Source organism: Rosa rugosa, chromosome 3 (assembly GCF_958449725.1).
Source record: "Rosa rugosa chromosome 3, drRosRugo1.1, whole genome shotgun sequence".
Taxonomy (NCBI): Eukaryota; Viridiplantae; Streptophyta; class Magnoliopsida; order Rosales; family Rosaceae; genus Rosa; species Rosa rugosa.
In genome coordinates, this window is record NC_084822.1 from 40,755,584 (window position 1) to 40,772,551 (window position 16,968).

Consider the following 16,968-nt stretch of genomic DNA (forward strand, 5'->3'; position numbering starts at 1 on the left):
GTTTGTAGATTTGCTATTGCCTATCATTTTTTGATCTTTCAACAAGTAGGATGGGAAGGGGATCAAAATCTTGAATTGCAAAGGTTCTTAAAAGGTTGAAATTGATTCAAATTTTCTAAGCCAAACCAAAATTTAATGTTAGGTTGGTGTGATATTTTCTTGGGGAATTGTAATGTTGGAAGGCATTTGATTGTGGTTTTCGGGTTTGGTGACCAAACATAAAATGAAAAAGATTGAATATACACGGAGGCAGAAGATTGAACATAAAACAAGGCAGCGTGCCGCTGCACCGCCAACAGGCCCTGCTACTACACTAAAACACTTCTCTACTACACCTGTTTAGGAGTGAACATAAACAAATCTGCTACTTCATTGCTGGAAACCAAAAATATCAATCACTGAAATTAAACTTTTTTCTATAATTTGCTACAACGAAACAATGTCATATGCTACTGTTGAATAAGCTATTGCTTGAAAACGATCATCCATGACCATTTATCCCTATAATACTCAGTTCCTCATGACATAGAAACTTCTCAAAAACTCAAAAAATTAATCTGAGGCACTGCTACTATATAAAATTGCAGTGTGAACATATATGAATCAAAAAATTGCATGTCATATTGTTGAATCATGCCATCTGCTACTGTTGAATCAATCTGCTACTGCTGAATCATGTTATGTGCTATTGCTGAATCATGTCATATTGTTGAATCATGCCATCTGCTGCTACTGTTGAATCAATTTGCTACTGCTGAATCATGTCATGTGCTACTGTTATTGTTGAATGTGCTACTGTCTCAGATCGCCACATTGCATGACCTGCGATTGTGGTGGCCAAGTTGATCACACCGTGTGCATTTCACTGGTCTGGACTCTTCCCCAAATGACTTGATCCTCCTTGTCCGTGGTCTTCCAGGAGGTTTTCGAGTCTTGGGAGGCTGCAAAGCTGAATCACCAAAACTACTAGGATTGGGCTTATCAAGATCCGGGACTGGAAAAATAGGAAGATCATGAGCACTTCTATAGAATGAGGTCTTCCAGTAATCTTCAATGTAACGGTAAGGGATACGGTTCGCCTTCTGCATTACTTGAACTGCATGAGAACATGGGAAGCACCTAAACTGCCACCAAGCACAAGAACACTCCCTCTCAACCAAGTTCACCATGACAGTGCTATCCTCTGTACAAACTTCAAAAATATCATTAGTAGACTGGCTAACTCTCCAATTTCTCCCTGTTTCTATCCTTTTCGACAACTTTTTCTCAAGCTTAGGACATAGCACACTCCTCCAAGTAGAAGATTGAACCTTCCTTTCACAAAAAATCTCCATAACTCTCACACGAATGCCTTCAAGCAACTGAGGCAGCGGCATGCATCTCTCATCCTTGACCATGTTGTTGAAGCTCTCTGCCAAAGAATTACTCATTTCGCCATATCTTTTAGCAGGGAAGCAAGCAATAGCATAGTTTTCGGGTGGCAAGTTAGCAAGAAAGGACTGACCCTGCCCACGACTTTGCTTCCTAAATTCTTCCAACTTTTCATTGAAGATATCTAAAGTCCTAGCATATGCAGCTTGTGTAAACAATCTCACAATGTGTTCCTTAAAAGTAGAACCATAGGAACTTGGATACCTGCCATTCAAATTGTCCTTTAGATGCTTGATACAGTAGGAGTGAGGCGCATTTGGAAACACCTCTTTCACACCATCCAAAAGACCAGCTCCACGGTCTGTCATGAATACAATAGTCCGGTAGTCGCTCGCCAAGATTATTGCCAAATGTTCAAGGAACCACCTCCAATTCTCTTTACTTTCAGCATCAACAATGGCAAAGGCAAATGGGAAAACATCTGGAAAACAAAAAAAAAAACAAAAAACAAAAACAAAAGCAAGAATAAATAAGACAAAAAAAGGATCGAATATAAGAACTGCTACTGCTTTAAAATGCTACTGATAATGTTACTGCTACTGCTACTACTATTGGCATTAAAGAAATTCAACTTGACAATAGGAAAGCATGCAAAACAAACTCACATCCGATCATCATGTGAAGATCACAAGAAAACACAATAAGGGCTGCTACTGCCAGGTTCTCATAAATTACACTAAAAATTCACATTTAATCAAAATTTACATATGCTGCTACTACATGGACAAAACAAAAAAAAAAAATCAAAAAAGAAAACTCAACTTTAGAAGAAGTTTGCATACCTTTGTTCCCTGTTTTAGCACAAGCACCCAATAGCATCCCTTTATACTTGTTTTTAATAAAAGTCCCATCAAGGAAAAGCATAGGTCGACAATATTTGAAGCCGTTTATGCAAGCCCCATAAGATATAAACAATCGACGAAAACGATTATCAAGAGAGTCAAGGATGACGTATGAACCGGGGTTGGTTCTCTTTAATGTGTCAATATACCAAGGCAATAGAGAATACCCAAATGCTTCACTACCATGTAACATCTTATTAGCAGCCTCCTTGCCCCTATATGCCATGTGATAAGGAATATCAAACCCATAATCATGCTTGAAATGCTTGACAATATCCTTGGGCTTAATCAAAGGATCGGATCTCACTTTATCAGCCATAATAGTGGAAATAACTTTGGATCCTAGCCTCTTATGATTTTGATGCCGGACAACACCAACACAAGAATGATTATTCACCAACTTTATTATATGGAAATAACCACTAGCCTTGTTTAAGGAAGCATAAACGTACCATTCACACCCATCGGAATCTTTCTTGGCACAAGTAGCACTAACACGGCACTTGTCATTCTTAACATAGTTAAACTCAAACCCCTTCTCAACTGCAAATTTGCACAACTTATCCCGAAATTCGACGGCACCACCAATGAAAACTTGACCAATCTTATATATATTGTCATTCCAATCACTAGACATATACTTCCTTTTAGACTTGTTGCTCACAAAATTTCCAATTATCATGTTGTTGTCATCCTCAAGGTTTGAATCATCACTACTAGCATGATCTTCATCAACAAGTTCAGGAATATTCACAATAGCAGTATCCACAGTAGCAGCAATTTCCTGTTTATCGACACACATCTTGGAACAAGCTCCAACATCAAGAACATGTATATCTATAAAGGGAAAATTTAGCAGTTGGAAGATATCCAACATGATCAAAATATCATCGTCACACTCTAAGTAGCAATTGGGGCAATCGTTAAGTGCATATCTAAAAACAAATTGACCATCCTTGAGGTTTCGAAACCTTGAGGAAATTTTGGCACACAAATTTTCATACGTGGTGCTTGATGACAACGGTAAAAGAATAGTCTCTGTCCCATATGTAAATCTTCCAAATGTTGACTTTGACATACTATAAAACACATGTAGAAAACTATTATTAATGTTATATACTGCTACTGCACAACCTGAAAGCCAAAATATTAAAACAGCTACTATGATAATAGTAAAACTAAACATCACATCAAACTCTGCTACTGCTCTACAAGATATCAAACCTCAAATACACAATAATCAACCACCTGCTACTGCTATTACACAAATTCAAACACCTGCTACTGCTCTACTACAATCATAACACAATTATAAACCATCAGACACTAAAATCACAATACTCCAATTATAAACCAACTCAGACCTCAAACTTCAGGATTGAATATCATAGCCTCGAAGTATATTCCCGTACCAATTATAGGTAAAAAACCAACAGACAAATTCAAAATAGAAAAGTAAAAAGAAAAAAGAAGAATCAAATTCAACCTAAAACGAGTTCAATAATTCAAAACGAAACAAATTGAACCAAAACTAGAAGAAATTCACAAAAAAATTGGATGAAACAGTAGATGATCAAAATCTTAGAAAGCATGAAATTGACACAGAAGCATGAATTTGAAGCAAGAAGACATGAAGAATCAAAAAACTTACATGGAAATTCGATCGCTTTCAATAGGAGAAGAGAAATTGGAAAGCTTCCATGGACGGGTTCTCTCACTGCGTTTCAAAATAAAGAAGAAGAAGAAGAAGGTGTCGCTGACGAAGGAGAAAGATAAAGAGAGAGAGAGACGGTCTCTCCTACGTAGCAGAAAGGGAGTTAAATAAAGAATAACCCAAAAAAATAAGTTAAGGGCAAATAAGTAATTAACCTTATAACAGGTGGCAAGTGGAGATCAACTTGTCCTTATCTGTAAGATTTTGTCCTTGGATGTTTAATTTCATCTTTTAAGGATGTATCTGTCAAACAATATTCTGTCAATAACTTAGATGTAATTTGTTACAATAAATTCGAATGTAACTAAAGAAAAATCGGATAGTATTAACAGATGTGTAAATTCGAATCCAACTAAGAGAGTAACAAAAATAGTTGGTCGTTAGTGTTGATCTTTTCTGATAAAATCAAGACAAGGATTTTGTTTTTTTTTGGTCTGAAAAATCATTAAAATAATCACATGCCGACGTGTCATAACCTCAACCCTCAGAATCTTCAGATGGACGGTGCGAATTATGAAAGTAAAGAAAGCAAAGGGGGCATTTTCGTCAAAAGGCATGGATCCCCAATCGGGGTTTCGTAAATCGACCAAAAAAAAAAGAAACTATATAGGAAAAGAGAGGAACAAACAGAGCCCCTGTTCTCTCTTCTACACAGAGAGCCAGAGCCTCCAACATTTTTTTCTTTTGGTTTTTCTCCCTGGGTTTCAGATTTCACACACTTCTTCCTCAAAATTCAAAGCCCTGCGGAATTGAGTCTACCATTGATTTCATACAGGTCGCTCTCAATTCTGCTCTATGAAGTCCGATCTTATGATGACGGGACCTTCGCCACCGTCCGATCAGTTCATGTCGCCGGCCGAAAGCCACCACTGCAGGTCAGAAGAATTCCGAAAATTCTCTATCTATTACGCATTGCGTTGTTGATTGTTTGTTTTTGGATCTATACGCATTTGTCATTTTGGAATTGGCTGAATTGTATTCGATTCCAGAATCTATGAGCTCAGATTGATGCTTGTACGGCTTGAAATTTAGTCACAGATAATCTATCTATGATCTTTTATATAATTCGTGTTGGTTGCCTGACTTGCCTCCTATGGCTGAAGGCTTGTTTCATGGCGTTGTTGAATCTGAGTGTGTAGTTAGGAAAGCTTCAATTTAATGAGCGTTTTATTGGTTTAAGTTTGGAATTCCGGAATTTCGGAATTCATTTGTGCTTCTTGAATTTGGATCTGTCTTAGTGATGAATTTCATGTTCTAGTTATTAAGTTGAATGCGATGCGCTGCCCTCTTCAATTCTGTTGGTTTGTTTGAGATGTGTGTTTGATGAGATTGCCTCAAGTACGTACAACAGTTCGTTGTTCAGGATCATATATGTAAAAACATCAATCTTATAGATCCCTTGGACTGCGTGTAGCTTTTGGTATTGAAAAAGTTTGCATTAGAACTTTAAAGTTAGTGTGATTCGTTGAGATCTATATATATGCGGAGAGAGTTTTGATCCCTTCTATCATGAAAAGAGAAGAAAACATACAATACAGTTATTGAGGGGGTGGATTTGAAAATTTGAAATAACATTTGATGACCTCTATGATTCGCCTAGCTTAGCACGCTTTCTAGTCAAATATGCCCAATCTGTATTACTTTGTAAAAGCCTAGACAAAAGAAGAAGTTGTTTTCCTTTTTTGTTGAATCCTAAATTAGTAAATTTATATCTTGAGTTTTTTAACATAAGGGATTAAAATTTAAGGTCTAATCGAACAGTTTACTCGAAAACTTGAAATTCAGAGTTTTTATTTTAAATCCTCTTACACATACATAATCATAGAATGTTATTGTTGAATGAACTTCTCAATATGTTTGCAGCAGAAATGTGGTCGGCTTGATAGTAAGGAGAGAAATTTCTCCTCGAGCAAAACACTTGCCTAGAAGACGGTGGGGAGAAATTCCTAAAGTGAAAGCTGATTCCTCTTCCACTGGCCCTGAGTGCCAAGCAACAATAGATGCTAAGCGTGGCCTTCTTTCATGGTACCGTGAGTTCTTTCTTCTTTTAACTGTATTCATAAGATATACCTACATATGTGTTAAGAGGGTAGAAGGTTTATGAGTGAGAGATTATGTATTTTCTATATAGGTTATCAGAGATGCTATGCATTTATTGAATATATATCATGATCTTTCCAGGGTTGAAGCAGAGTCAATACGGCATTTGTCAGCCAGGTACTGTAATTTAGTACCTCCTCCAAGGTCAACCATTGCAGCAGCATTTAGTCCCGATGGAAGAACGGTTGCTTCTACACAGTGAGTTATCTAATTCATTCATTTATCTCAATTTGAAATTTTGAACACTAGCTTATATTTATAAATTTTTTCAATCTTTTGACACTTGCAGTGGTGACCACACTGTGAAGATAATTGATTGCCAAACTGGAAGGTGCTTAAAGGTTTTGAGTGGCCATAGGAGGACACCCTGGGTGGTAAGCTTGGTTTATACAGTTGCATGCACTTGTTTATTGAGGATTTCTTATGCTATGTGCCTTTGCAGCAATACTATTTGCAACTTGTTCAATGAAGACCATACTGAAAGTTTTATTTTTTTTTAGTAATCATTAAAAAAAAAAAAAAAAAAATTAGAAGGAACTTTGCTGAAAATTCAGATACAAATTAAATATTGTTATCACAGTTATTGGACATACGGTATAAGAATTAACAGGAAAATAATGTTAGTAGAGTCTTGTTGCAGAGTTAGCTGTACCATGTTAGTTCCTGCTTAGGTTTACTTGGTAACTCATGAAGTCAATTAGGAGTGAAACTGATGTTGGAGTTCTACCTTCTGATGGATACAAATTTCCAACGCTTATTATGATTATCATTCTCAAGTAAAATTGTGGAATTAACAAATGTAACTCTTACAGGTGAGGTTCCACCCTTCGCAACCAGAAATAATTGCTAGTGGCGGTTTGGATCACGAAGTTCGCTTATGGGATCTAAACACTTCTGAGTGTATAGGATCACGTGATTTCCGTAATTTCAAACCTAAAACTTGCATTTCCTTAGTACCTGCATTTTTTTTTTGTGGCATCTTTTACTCATTCAATGAAGATTGATAGTTCTTATGTGTGCTGAATTTGATTGCAGATCGACCTATTGCATCCATGGCTTTTCATGCGACAGGGGAACTCCTAGTTGTTGCATCAGGACACAAGGTATTGGTTCTTTTTTATATGGATCTTTAGTATATTACATAGTCCTTGAAGATTTATGAGCTTGTAAATTTGATAACATTTAATGTCAATTTCCTCTTTCAGGTGTATATATGGAACTACAAAAAGCAGCATTCGTCTCCAGACATTGTATTGAAAACATGGCGTTCACTTAGAGCAGTGCATTTTCACCCCCAAGCTGCTCCATTTCTTCTAACTGCTGAGGTGAATATTCCAAACAGTATTTTAATCAATTATTTGAAGTCACCTATCATATAGGTTACATTATTAAACTGATATGCAGGTCAATGATCTTGACTCTTCAGATTCCTTGATGACACCAGCAACATCTTCCGGCTACTTACAATATCCTTCTCCTGCTGTTTTCTTGGCAAACGTTCATTCTAGTGAACGCCTTAGTTTGGCTGCTGAACTGCCACATATGTCCTTGCCTTTCTTCTTTGTGTCACCATCTGTAGATAATCCAAGAAAAGAAATGCAGGGGGATGGGCATGTTGGTCCAAGTAACATGCAAGTCACTTCTGCTTTACGTCAGTCTGAAGCAGTTGCAAATGCAACAGAGCAGAGTGATAGCACAGCTTCTCCCATGGAGGCATTTCCATCAGTTATATCTCTTACTCATCTCAACGATGCCATGGAGACTGATGAGATGCAGGCTATAGGGAGAAGCCAGCATGAAAACTTTACTAATGTAGATTCTGCTATTAATAGACTACCTGAAAATATTCCGAATCCTCTTCATTCTGCTGAACCTGGGCAACTTCGTCATATTTCTCCTTATAGAGATTCAGCATTTTGGGAGCTTCCTTTTCTCCAAGGGTGGTTAACGGGTCAAAGCCAAGCCACTTTTCCCTCGATGCTTCCTCTTAATGGTGCTGGGCTTGACACTTCAGCCCAACATAATGGTTCTTCTAATTTAGCGCCACATGTGGCAACTTCTTTAGCAATGCGAGGAAGCACCAGCGTATCCGGGGTTTCTGAAAGCGCTGGTTTGCATTTTCGCTTCTCAGTACCAGAATCTGGGGATAGTGCTGCTCTCTTAAATGCCCTGCATGATGGGAATGAAGCTCAGCCCATTATTAGCAGAATCCAGTCTGAAATTACTACATCACTGGCTGCTACAGCAGCTGCAGAGTTACCATGCACTGTGAAGCTAAGAATATGGTCACACGACATAAAAAATCCTTCTGCTCCACTCAATACTGAACGATGCCGCTTAACCATTCCCCATGCTGTTCTTTGCAGGTATATTGGACATACATGACACTCTTCTCTCATATGGCCTTAATGAGTTGATTGCAGTTTTTTTCACACGAAGTCACCAACATCTTTGTTTACACGATTCTCATTGAATGCATTTTGTGAATTGTTTCTGTTTAGCTCGGCATAATGTTTATGCTATTTAAGCTGCATATTTCTTCTTTTCTTTTGCAGTGAAATGGGCACTCATTTCTCTCCTTGTGGGAGATTCTTAGCCGCCTGTGTTGCATGCATGGTTCCTGATATGGAAGCTGAACCTGGACTACAAAGTGTAGTCCATCAAGATTCTGGAATTGCAACATCCCCAACCCGGCATCCAATCTCAGCACATCAAGTCATTTATGAGCTTCGCATATATTCACTCGAGGAAGCAACGTAAAAATCTAGTCCTTTTTACAGCTCTTATCTAAATTCTGTTATCGACATTTTATATTTTGTTTATATGTTCATTTTCTGACACAGATTTGGTTCAATACTCGCGTCCCGGGCTATCAGAGCTGCACATTGTTTGACTTCAATCCAGGTTAGTTTTATAGAAATCTTGGCTCCTATCTGCAATAGTCTGGGGATCTGGTGTTTTCTTTGTTGCTATTGCCTTGGATTCATTGTCTACTATGATTAGTTTTGGCCATTATCCTCTTCTTTCTGGTCATGATGTATGATGTGATGATATACTTGTCTACTATGATTAGTTTGTTATATTCAATTTTATTGTGTTATCATTTGTTGAAGTAGTTTGGCCAACCATCCGTTAGTATTGAGTATTGAAGTCATATAGTTGGTTAAGTGCAAATGTATTACTGTTAAACGTAAATTCCAACTACTGTTACTTACCTCCTTAGTTTGCTGAAAGGGGCACATTTTATTTTGAGTTGAGCCTCTGTATTTGATGTTGTGCTTGCAGTTCTCACCCACGTCTGAGCATATATTAATTGCCTATGGTCGACGCCATGGTTCTCTTCTTAAAAGTATTGTCATTGATGGCGAAACAACCGTACCTATTTACACTGTTCTTGAGGTACTTCTAAGTCCCTTCTTGTTCTAAAACTTATGGTGGTTCTTTTATATTTATTTTACTATCTTATTACTTGTATTGAGTAGTTTGTTCTTTGACAAGTTTTAGTTTACAAAAAGTGTTCTTTGTTGACAGATGCTTCATTTATAGGGACATTAGTTAATACTTTTGGAGCTTTTACTATATACTGGTCATGGTCTTTTAAAGGTTTTTGTTAAAACCAAGGAAAGAAATATCAATATTAGTAGATATTCCATTATCTTGATTACTGAAATATTGGAAAAAGTAAAAATGTAGGTGAATATAGGTGAGAAAGCAAAACATGACGGAACTTTCTATAAAATATGGAAATTTTGAACGAAACTTCTAAAAACCTTGGAGTTGTCAGTTGTAACTCTTGTCGACTTTTGTTCGAGACAAAAAAGAAGAAGAAGCACTTCACGGCCTTTTTTGTTGATTTATTTGTGTTTCAGCAAGATCCTAGTGGGTACATATGGTACTGTTATCAGAGTTTAACTTGTTGTAGTGTCAGTTATCATGAATTCATGATTTCTCTCTTTATTGTAGGTCTACAGAGTTTCAGATATGGAACTTGTGAGAGTACTTCCTAGTGCAGATGATGAGGTTAATGTTGCTTGCTTTCATCCGTTTGCTGGGGGCGGTCTGGCTTATGGAACTAAGGTGTGCTTTTCATTCCCCAGAAATCTTGCAATTATTAGTCTACTGACCTTTCTTGGGTCCTTTATAAAGGTTTTCTCTTCCCCTGCTCTGATTTGCAATGCTAATTTGCTATAAATTGCAGGAAGGGAAGCTTAGAGTCCTCCAGTTTGATAGTGCTCACAGTGGAAACTGCTTTACAGAGAAAAATATGGCTGCCCTGGTATAGTGAGCAAGGTTGCACCATACTTTTCCGTTCTATAATTCTTGGTGAGTTTTCTAAGGTGTCTGTTATTGAGATATGTTTTAGTTTGGTGTCTCTCTGCGCATTACAATCGAAGAGTTTTATCATATCTGATGTCAAGAAAGTGGGTTTTATCTTGATGTTCACGAGATATTGAGATAAGCAAGATAAGCGTGCAAATGCTAGACATTAGATGTATTTTATCTATGTCTAACACTTCCATGCTTATCTTTTGGCTTAATGGGGCCAGAATTCCCTATAACGTTTCCCAATCTTGCCATTGCCCCATCTCTGTCAATTTAATAGACTTATGTTCTATTCCTATTACTAAATATTTATCTACATCAATATGAAAAGAATGTGGAACAGATGAGAATGAGATATTTAACGATAAAATTGGAGTCATTTAAATTGACAAAGATTGGGAAAAGTTAGTGTACAATTGGATAAAATTGATGAGTAAAGTTGAGGGAGCCAATAAGCCTCATCTTTTTCTGTTTGCTTAAATTTTAAAAGCTAGATTCGTAACAGTGAACCATCTCTTCTTTCAGCTTTCCTGCATGACCAACTCTTATGTTGTGTAAATATTATTTTCACTAGATATAAACTTGACTTATACCAAATGAGATTTGTTTGTCATAATTTTGGGCAATCCCTTTTTCATAAAGCAATGTACATTTTCATATGTCGGGATAAATTTCATCCGCCTTGTGCTATTGTTACTGTTTTTGTTGGAACTTATGGAGAGATGTTGCTGTAGGATCCACGACAATGTAGATATCGGAATGCACATTCTGAACGAGCTTCTGCACATTCTCAAAACCACGTATTCTGAAGTGCAAAGCAGGATGATGTGAAGGATCTAGAAACTTGTGAAAAATGGTGGGTACCCTATCAAAGGTCAAGCAATCAGCTCCATTTAAATTATTGGTGGTGCGTATGAAAACCATGTATGGGTGATAGCAAGGGACATGGTAGATTCATGTACATATAAGTTATAAAGAAGTTTGATTAAAAAGAGAAAAAAAAAAAAAAAAAACTTATTTGATCAAAACGATCATTTAAAGTCAATCTGTTTTTTTTTTTTACGTAGCTTGTGAAATTGTGAAGTACCGTTTTCAGTGGAAAATGAAAGGTTCTGTGACTTCTGTCCACTGATTCAGAAGAATAGCATACGTTACATTGATAATTTTTTTTTATTACTAATTTATGGTATGGAGTTATGGACATGACTATCAAACAAAAAAATTCGGGATAAAAGTTTCTGATTTTTGTAACAAATTTTATGAACATGTGGTGATCTTAATGGTTCCATTGTTCAATAACAAGCCTCAAATCGGTTGTTACGATTGAATTTACTTGTACTTGTTAAAGCAACTCTAACAGCTTTTCTATTTTAAGAAAAGAATGGTTCTAATTGGACCTCTAAATTTGCTATTTAGACATTCCATACTTAAGGCTAGTATGGGATTGCTATGACTTTTTTAAAAAAAACTGCTGCTGCTGTGTTGTGAGAATAATCAGCTGTGAATTAAAATAGTTTCGTGTTTGGTAAATAATATTTTTAAAAGTGTTGTCAGTACATAAAACAACTGCAGAATGTGTTTTGATCCACAACAGCTTCTAAAAGCAACCTCTAGACTACTTCTAAAATCTGCTGCCAGTGATCTATAACTTTCAATTAAAGCTGTTTTTTATTTATTTACCAAGCACAATAAAATTTAAAATTTTGAACAAAAGCTGATTTTTTTTTAAAAGCGAAGCAATCCCAAACGGGGCCTTAGTATACCTCTAATTTACTTTTTAGAATACTTAAAAAGCTAAGTAGACCCCTTATTTTTACCAAAACACCATTGAATATGAGATACAACAATATGTTACTCCACTTTTTATCTCTATCTTCAACCATGAGAAGAAGAATGAATCAAAATTACATGATATTGCTCATTTATGAGTAGGTCTGTCCTCCACCAAAGTTAATCAGAGGTTCTCGATCTTGATATGTTGCTGTAATCCTTTTGAATTTGCTAAAATGATTTCAAGGGTTTGGGGTTGGAAAATCGAGTAATAATTATATCATAATATTCAATGAATTTAGTTTAAGAAAATTATAATAAACCCTAAGTGCCGCCGGAAACCTTGTGCTGTACATCCATCGCCGTGAGTTCACGACAACCAATTCTCCAGTACGGCTGTACCATACGGCAAACCATTCCTATCAGCATGCATGAAGGCAATATCCTTCTGTGGAACTGCAGAGGTATTGTCAACACAGAGACACAGCGAGCCCTAATTGATCTCGTGCAGGCCAAGAAACCCTGCCTTATTTTCCTTTCTGAAACCCTTACGCACCAGGGACTGATCGATTCCCTCACCAGTCGGCTGGGTTTTAAAGGGAATATTTGCTTTGAGCATCAAGATGAGGTGCAGGGGGTAGCGTTACTGTGGAGTGATGAAACTCATGTTAATCCGCATTCACACTCTGCCCACCATATCGATGTGGAGGTAGGAAAACCTGGTGAAATATTGTGGCGTTTTACAGGCCTATATGATTTCGCAAGTAGAAGCCATAGAGAGCGTACATGGCAATTGATTGAGCAGCTGGCGACTAAGGGATGCCATTTACCATGGCTAATGGCCGGTGACTTTAAGTCTTTAACGAAATCGTGTCACAGGCAGACAAATCTGGGGGTCCTCCAAGATCAGCTGCTGCAATGGCTAGGTTCCGGCACACTATGGCACATTGTGGACTTATTGACATGGGTTTCTCAGGGAGTCGCTTCACATGGTCAAATAAATTCATGAAAGAACGACTTGATCGCAACTTTCAATCTGTACAATGGAGAAGCAGGTTCCCATATAGCAGAGTAGTGACTCTAAGTCCAAATGAGTCAGATCATTGTCCCTTACTGATCGAAGTGAGCGCAGAGAAAATTTCGCATAAAAAAGGTCCAAGAAGGTTTCAGTTCGAGGAAATATGGCATGGGAATGAAATGTGTAGCAATATTATACAACAAGAATGGGCAACGCCCACTACGGGTAATGCAATGCGACAACTTGGACACAAGATTCAACAAGCAGGAAAAAAACTAATGCAATGGCACTCAACTGAATTTGATAAACAAAAGATTGAGTTGAGAATCATTCAGGAGAAACTGTACGACATTATGAAACAGCCTTATTCCCCTGAACAATATGAGGAGCAACGTCTTTTGCACATCCAACACAGTAGTTTGCTTGCGCAACAGGAGAGGTATTGGAGACAACGATTCAGGGCCATATGGTTGAAATATGGCGACCGTAACTCTGCTTTCTTTCATCGGCGGGCTAGTAACAGGAAAAGCCGCAATACTATTAAGGGGCTAGTTGATGAGGATGGGGTTTGGCAGAATGACCCTTCTGAAATCAAAAGGCTACTTATGAGTTATTTTACCCAAGTCTTCTCCACGGAAGGTGTGGACCGTGATGCCCTAAATGAAGTCATTGCTGCAACACCAGTCAAGGTCACTGATTGGATGAATGCCGAGCTTACTAAGCCATATACTGATGAGGAAATTCGTACGACGCTATTCCAAATGCACCCGTCTAAAAGTCCTGGACCGGACGGTATGACTCCCTTTTTCTATCAAAAGTATTGGAATATAGTGAGTCTTGATGTGTGTACTGCTGTTAGAAACCTGCTCACTAGTGGTGAAATTTGGAATGAGTCCAACTTCACACACTTATGTCTGATCCCAAAGATTAAAGATCCTAAAGATGCAAAACATTTTAGACCTATTGCGTTATGTAATGTCATATGCAGAATCAGCTCTAAAGTGGTTGCCAACAGGTTGAAAGTTTGGCTACCTGACATCATCTCCCCCCTACAAAGTGCATATGTACCAGGTCGATTGATTTCAGATAACACACTAGTGACAATAGAAGCAGCTCATTTCATGCATCAATTGAGAAATCAAGAAACTGGTTTTTCTCTCTGAAATTGGATATCACTAAAGCTTATGATATATTGGAATGGGATTTTCTTACTGCAATGTTAACCAAGCTGGGTTTCTTGCCGCAATGGATAAGTATGATTATGACTTGTGTAACTTCTGTGCAGTACTCTATTCTAATTCAGGGTGAACCAACTTCCATGATCACTCCTACCCGAGGTATACGACAGGGGGATCCTTTATCCTCTTATCTATTCATCTTGTGTGCAGAAGGTCTGTCAGCTCTCATATCTAAGGCTATTGAGTCAAATGCCATTGAGGGGCTTAAAATGTGTCCACATGCTCCTACTTTACACCATCTGTTTTTCGCAGATGATAGCTTTTTGTTTGGAACAGCTAATGAGCAAGAATGTATTCAATACCGAAGAGTGCTTAATGTCTATGAGAATGCTTCAAGACAACAAGTAAACTTTCAGAAAAGTAGTGTTGTATTCAGCAATAATGTCCTTCAGGACAAACAGATGAAGCTAGCTGATATTTTGCAGGTTAAATGTGTGAAAGAGCATGATCGGTATCTTGGTTTGCCTCTGAGAGTGGGCAGATCCAAAACAGCAATTTTTGCATACATTAAAGAGAAGTTGTCAAAGAAGTTGATTAGTTGGAAGTCTAATATTCTGAGCTCTGCAGGCAAGGAGACTCTGATCAAAGTTGTTGCCCAAACAATGCCATTATATGCCATGAACTGTTATCTACTACCAAAGGGTCTCTGTGATGACATTCACCAACTTTGTGCCTCCTTTTTTTTGGGCGATACTGAGGAGAAAAAGAAGAGTCATTGGCGGAGTTGGGAAAGATTGTGTCTCACAAAACATGAAGGAGGTATGGGTTTTAAAAATATTTATGGATATAATTTAGCTATGTTAGCAAAACAGGGATGGAGATTAATATACAACCCTAATTCTCTCATTGCTCAATTATACAAAGCTCGCTACTATCTAAATGACTCCTTTTGGGAGGCTGAATTAGGGGATGCCCCTTCATTTTCATGGAGGAGTATACTACAGGGTAGACCTGTATTACATGTGGGGATACACTGGCGTGTAGGAGATGGTTGTGATATAAATATATGGAGGGATAAGTGGATTCCCAACTGTGCACAGTATTTAATTCACAAACCACCACACTGTACTTTGAAACAGGTCTCGAAGCTAATTGATGTTGGCAGTCGATCTTGGAAGGAAGATGTGATTAGAGGTGTCTTTCCTTCTGATATTGCAGACAAAATATTATGCATTCCCTTAAGCATGAGAACTATGGGACACCAGGTATTTTGAAAACCAGAGAAAAAAGGCTTCTACTCGGTTAAAACGGCGTACTGGATAGCACGAGAGAAGGTGCTTGGCCATGTACTCTCAACCACATCTCAGGGTGACCCTTTTCTTCCTCTCTGGAAGCGTCTTTGGCAAGCAAACATCCCTGGGAAAGTGCAAATCTGTTTATGGAGGGCTTGCAATGATTTACTTCCTACAAAGGCAACCTTACTTCGGAAAGGATACACAGGAGACACGAATTGTTTGCTTTGCCTAGCCAAGTTTGAAGATAAAGCTCACATATTCTGTAAGTGCCCAACTGCTCAAACTATACTTTCACCTCCTCCTTTTAATCTGCAACCGAGCTTACTTCCAAGCATCGATTTCAAAGAATGGATGCTAGACCATGCTCTCAATCTCAGGCTTGATACTTTTGACAAGCTTCTCATGGTCATTTGGGCCCTTTGGAAGAACAAAAATAATAAATTTGGGCTTGGAACTTGTCAATCTCCAAATGATATTGTGTTTGGCACTTTGTCGTGGCTGGATGAGTTTCGAAAAGCCCAGAATGCCAAGCACAAACCAATTGAAAAACCAAGAAGAACATGGAAGCCTGATGCTCAAGGTAGATGGAAAGTCAATATAGATGGCAGTTTTCTCCCTAACCAAACAAGAGGTGGACTGGGAGGTGTACTGCATGATGCTCAAGGCTCTTTCAAGGCAGCTTTTGTCATGCCAGTCCAACATGTTGCAGGGGCTAAGCAAGTGGAACTCCTTGCGCTAAAAACAAGTTTAGAGCTGCTTCAAGCCTTTCCCAACCAACCGGTTGTTATTGAAACAAATTGTCTCGAGGCAACTACCGACTTGGCTAATCCTAGATATGATATGCTGGAGTATGCTGGAATCCTTGATGATATCACACTAGCTTTACAAGCCAAACCGGAAGTGCAAATCAACTTTGCCCCTAGATTGTGCAATATGGTGGCCCATCGCCTAGCCAGTCTAGCTTTTGAAGACCATTATAGTTCAGTCTAGAATGACATTCCACCAGATTGTATTCTTGATGTTCTCATCACCGACTATAACATGAGTTGCTAAATGCCATCAATAAAGATAATTCAGTTATTCAAAAAAAAAAAAAAGTTTAAGAAAATTTCAAATTAGATTGTTTTGAATTTATTTTTGTATTAAATGATGGGCCATGTATAGAAATTATTGTTGTCACTTAATTATTTTAGGTAAATTATAAAACTATATGGCAATATATATAAGGAAATTCCGGAAGAAATAAAAAAACAATTTAATTGAATGTTATATTTAAGGAGCATCTTTAGCAGACTCT

General features: G+C 37.8%; 3 protein-coding genes across 4 annotated transcripts; 2 read left to right on the plus strand and 1 right to left on the minus strand.

Annotated features, from left to right (window-relative positions):
- Window positions 1-376: 376 nt before the first annotated feature.
- On the minus strand, window positions 377-4,043 carry LOC133736926 (uncharacterized). The gene is made up of 2 exons (XM_062164540.1): window positions 2,214-4,043; window positions 377-1,852 (listed from the first exon to the last, which is right to left on the minus strand). The coding sequence occupies exons 1-2, from the start codon at window positions 3,457-3,459 to the stop codon at window positions 801-803; spliced, it is 2,298 nt and encodes a 765-aa protein (XP_062020524.1). The 5' UTR covers window positions 3,460-4,043; the 3' UTR covers window positions 377-800.
- Window positions 4,044-4,598: 555 nt separating this feature from the next.
- LOC133736927 (uncharacterized) lies at window positions 4,599-11,538 on the plus strand. 2 transcript variants are annotated; one of them, XM_062164541.1, is made up of 14 exons: window positions 4,599-4,862; window positions 5,851-6,012; window positions 6,169-6,285; window positions 6,377-6,461; window positions 6,900-7,008; window positions 7,123-7,190; window positions 7,293-7,412; window positions 7,492-8,453; window positions 8,643-8,843; window positions 8,931-8,991; window positions 9,373-9,486; window positions 10,051-10,164; window positions 10,286-10,410; window positions 11,145-11,538. In XM_062164541.1, the coding sequence occupies exons 1-13, from the start codon at window positions 4,783-4,785 to the stop codon at window positions 10,367-10,369; spliced, it is 2,277 nt and encodes a 758-aa protein (XP_062020525.1). In that variant the 5' UTR covers window positions 4,599-4,782; the 3' UTR covers window positions 10,370-10,410; window positions 11,145-11,538. The 2 variants fall into 2 exon arrangements, with proteins under 2 accessions (XP_062020525.1, XP_062020526.1); XM_062164542.1 differs by having other exon boundaries at window positions 5,854-6,012.
- A 1,581-nt stretch (window positions 11,539-13,119) lies between these two features.
- Window positions 13,120-16,661, plus strand: LOC133737727 (uncharacterized). Its single transcript, XM_062165232.1, has 3 exons — window positions 13,120-14,220; window positions 14,484-15,641; window positions 15,744-16,661. The coding sequence occupies exons 1-3, from the start codon at window positions 13,120-13,122 to the stop codon at window positions 16,659-16,661; spliced, it is 3,177 nt and encodes a 1,058-aa protein (XP_062021216.1).
- Window positions 16,662-16,968: the final 307 nt, after the last annotated feature.

Coding starts and splice junctions, on each gene's coding strand:
- LOC133736926 (XM_062164540.1), bottom strand. CDS start 3,459: ATGTTTAGTTTTACTATTATCATAGTAGCTGTTTTAATATTTTGGCTT. Junction 1,853..2,213: donor TGCTAAAACAGGGAACAAAG/GTATGCAAACTT, acceptor TTTGTTTTCCAG/ATGTTTTCCCATTTGCCTTT.
- LOC133736927 (XM_062164541.1), top strand. CDS start 4,783: ATGAAGTCCGATCTTATGATGACGGGACCTTCGCCACCGTCCGATCAG. Junction 6,462..6,899: donor ATAGGAGGACACCCTGGGTG/GTAAGCTTGGTT, acceptor TAACTCTTACAG/GTGAGGTTCCACCCTTCGCA. Junction 7,191..7,292: donor TTGTTGCATCAGGACACAAG/GTATTGGTTCTT, acceptor TTCCTCTTTCAG/GTGTATATATGGAACTACAA.
- LOC133737727 (XM_062165232.1), top strand. CDS start 13,120: ATGGCACATTGTGGACTTATTGACATGGGTTTCTCAGGGAGTCGCTTC. Junction 14,221..14,483: donor TGGTTGCCAACAGGTTGAAA/GTTTGGCTACCT, acceptor ACTTCTGTGCAG/TACTCTATTCTAATTCAGGG. Junction 15,642..15,743: donor TGAGAACTATGGGACACCAG/GTATTTTGAAAA, acceptor ACCACATCTCAG/GGTGACCCTTTTCTTCCTCT.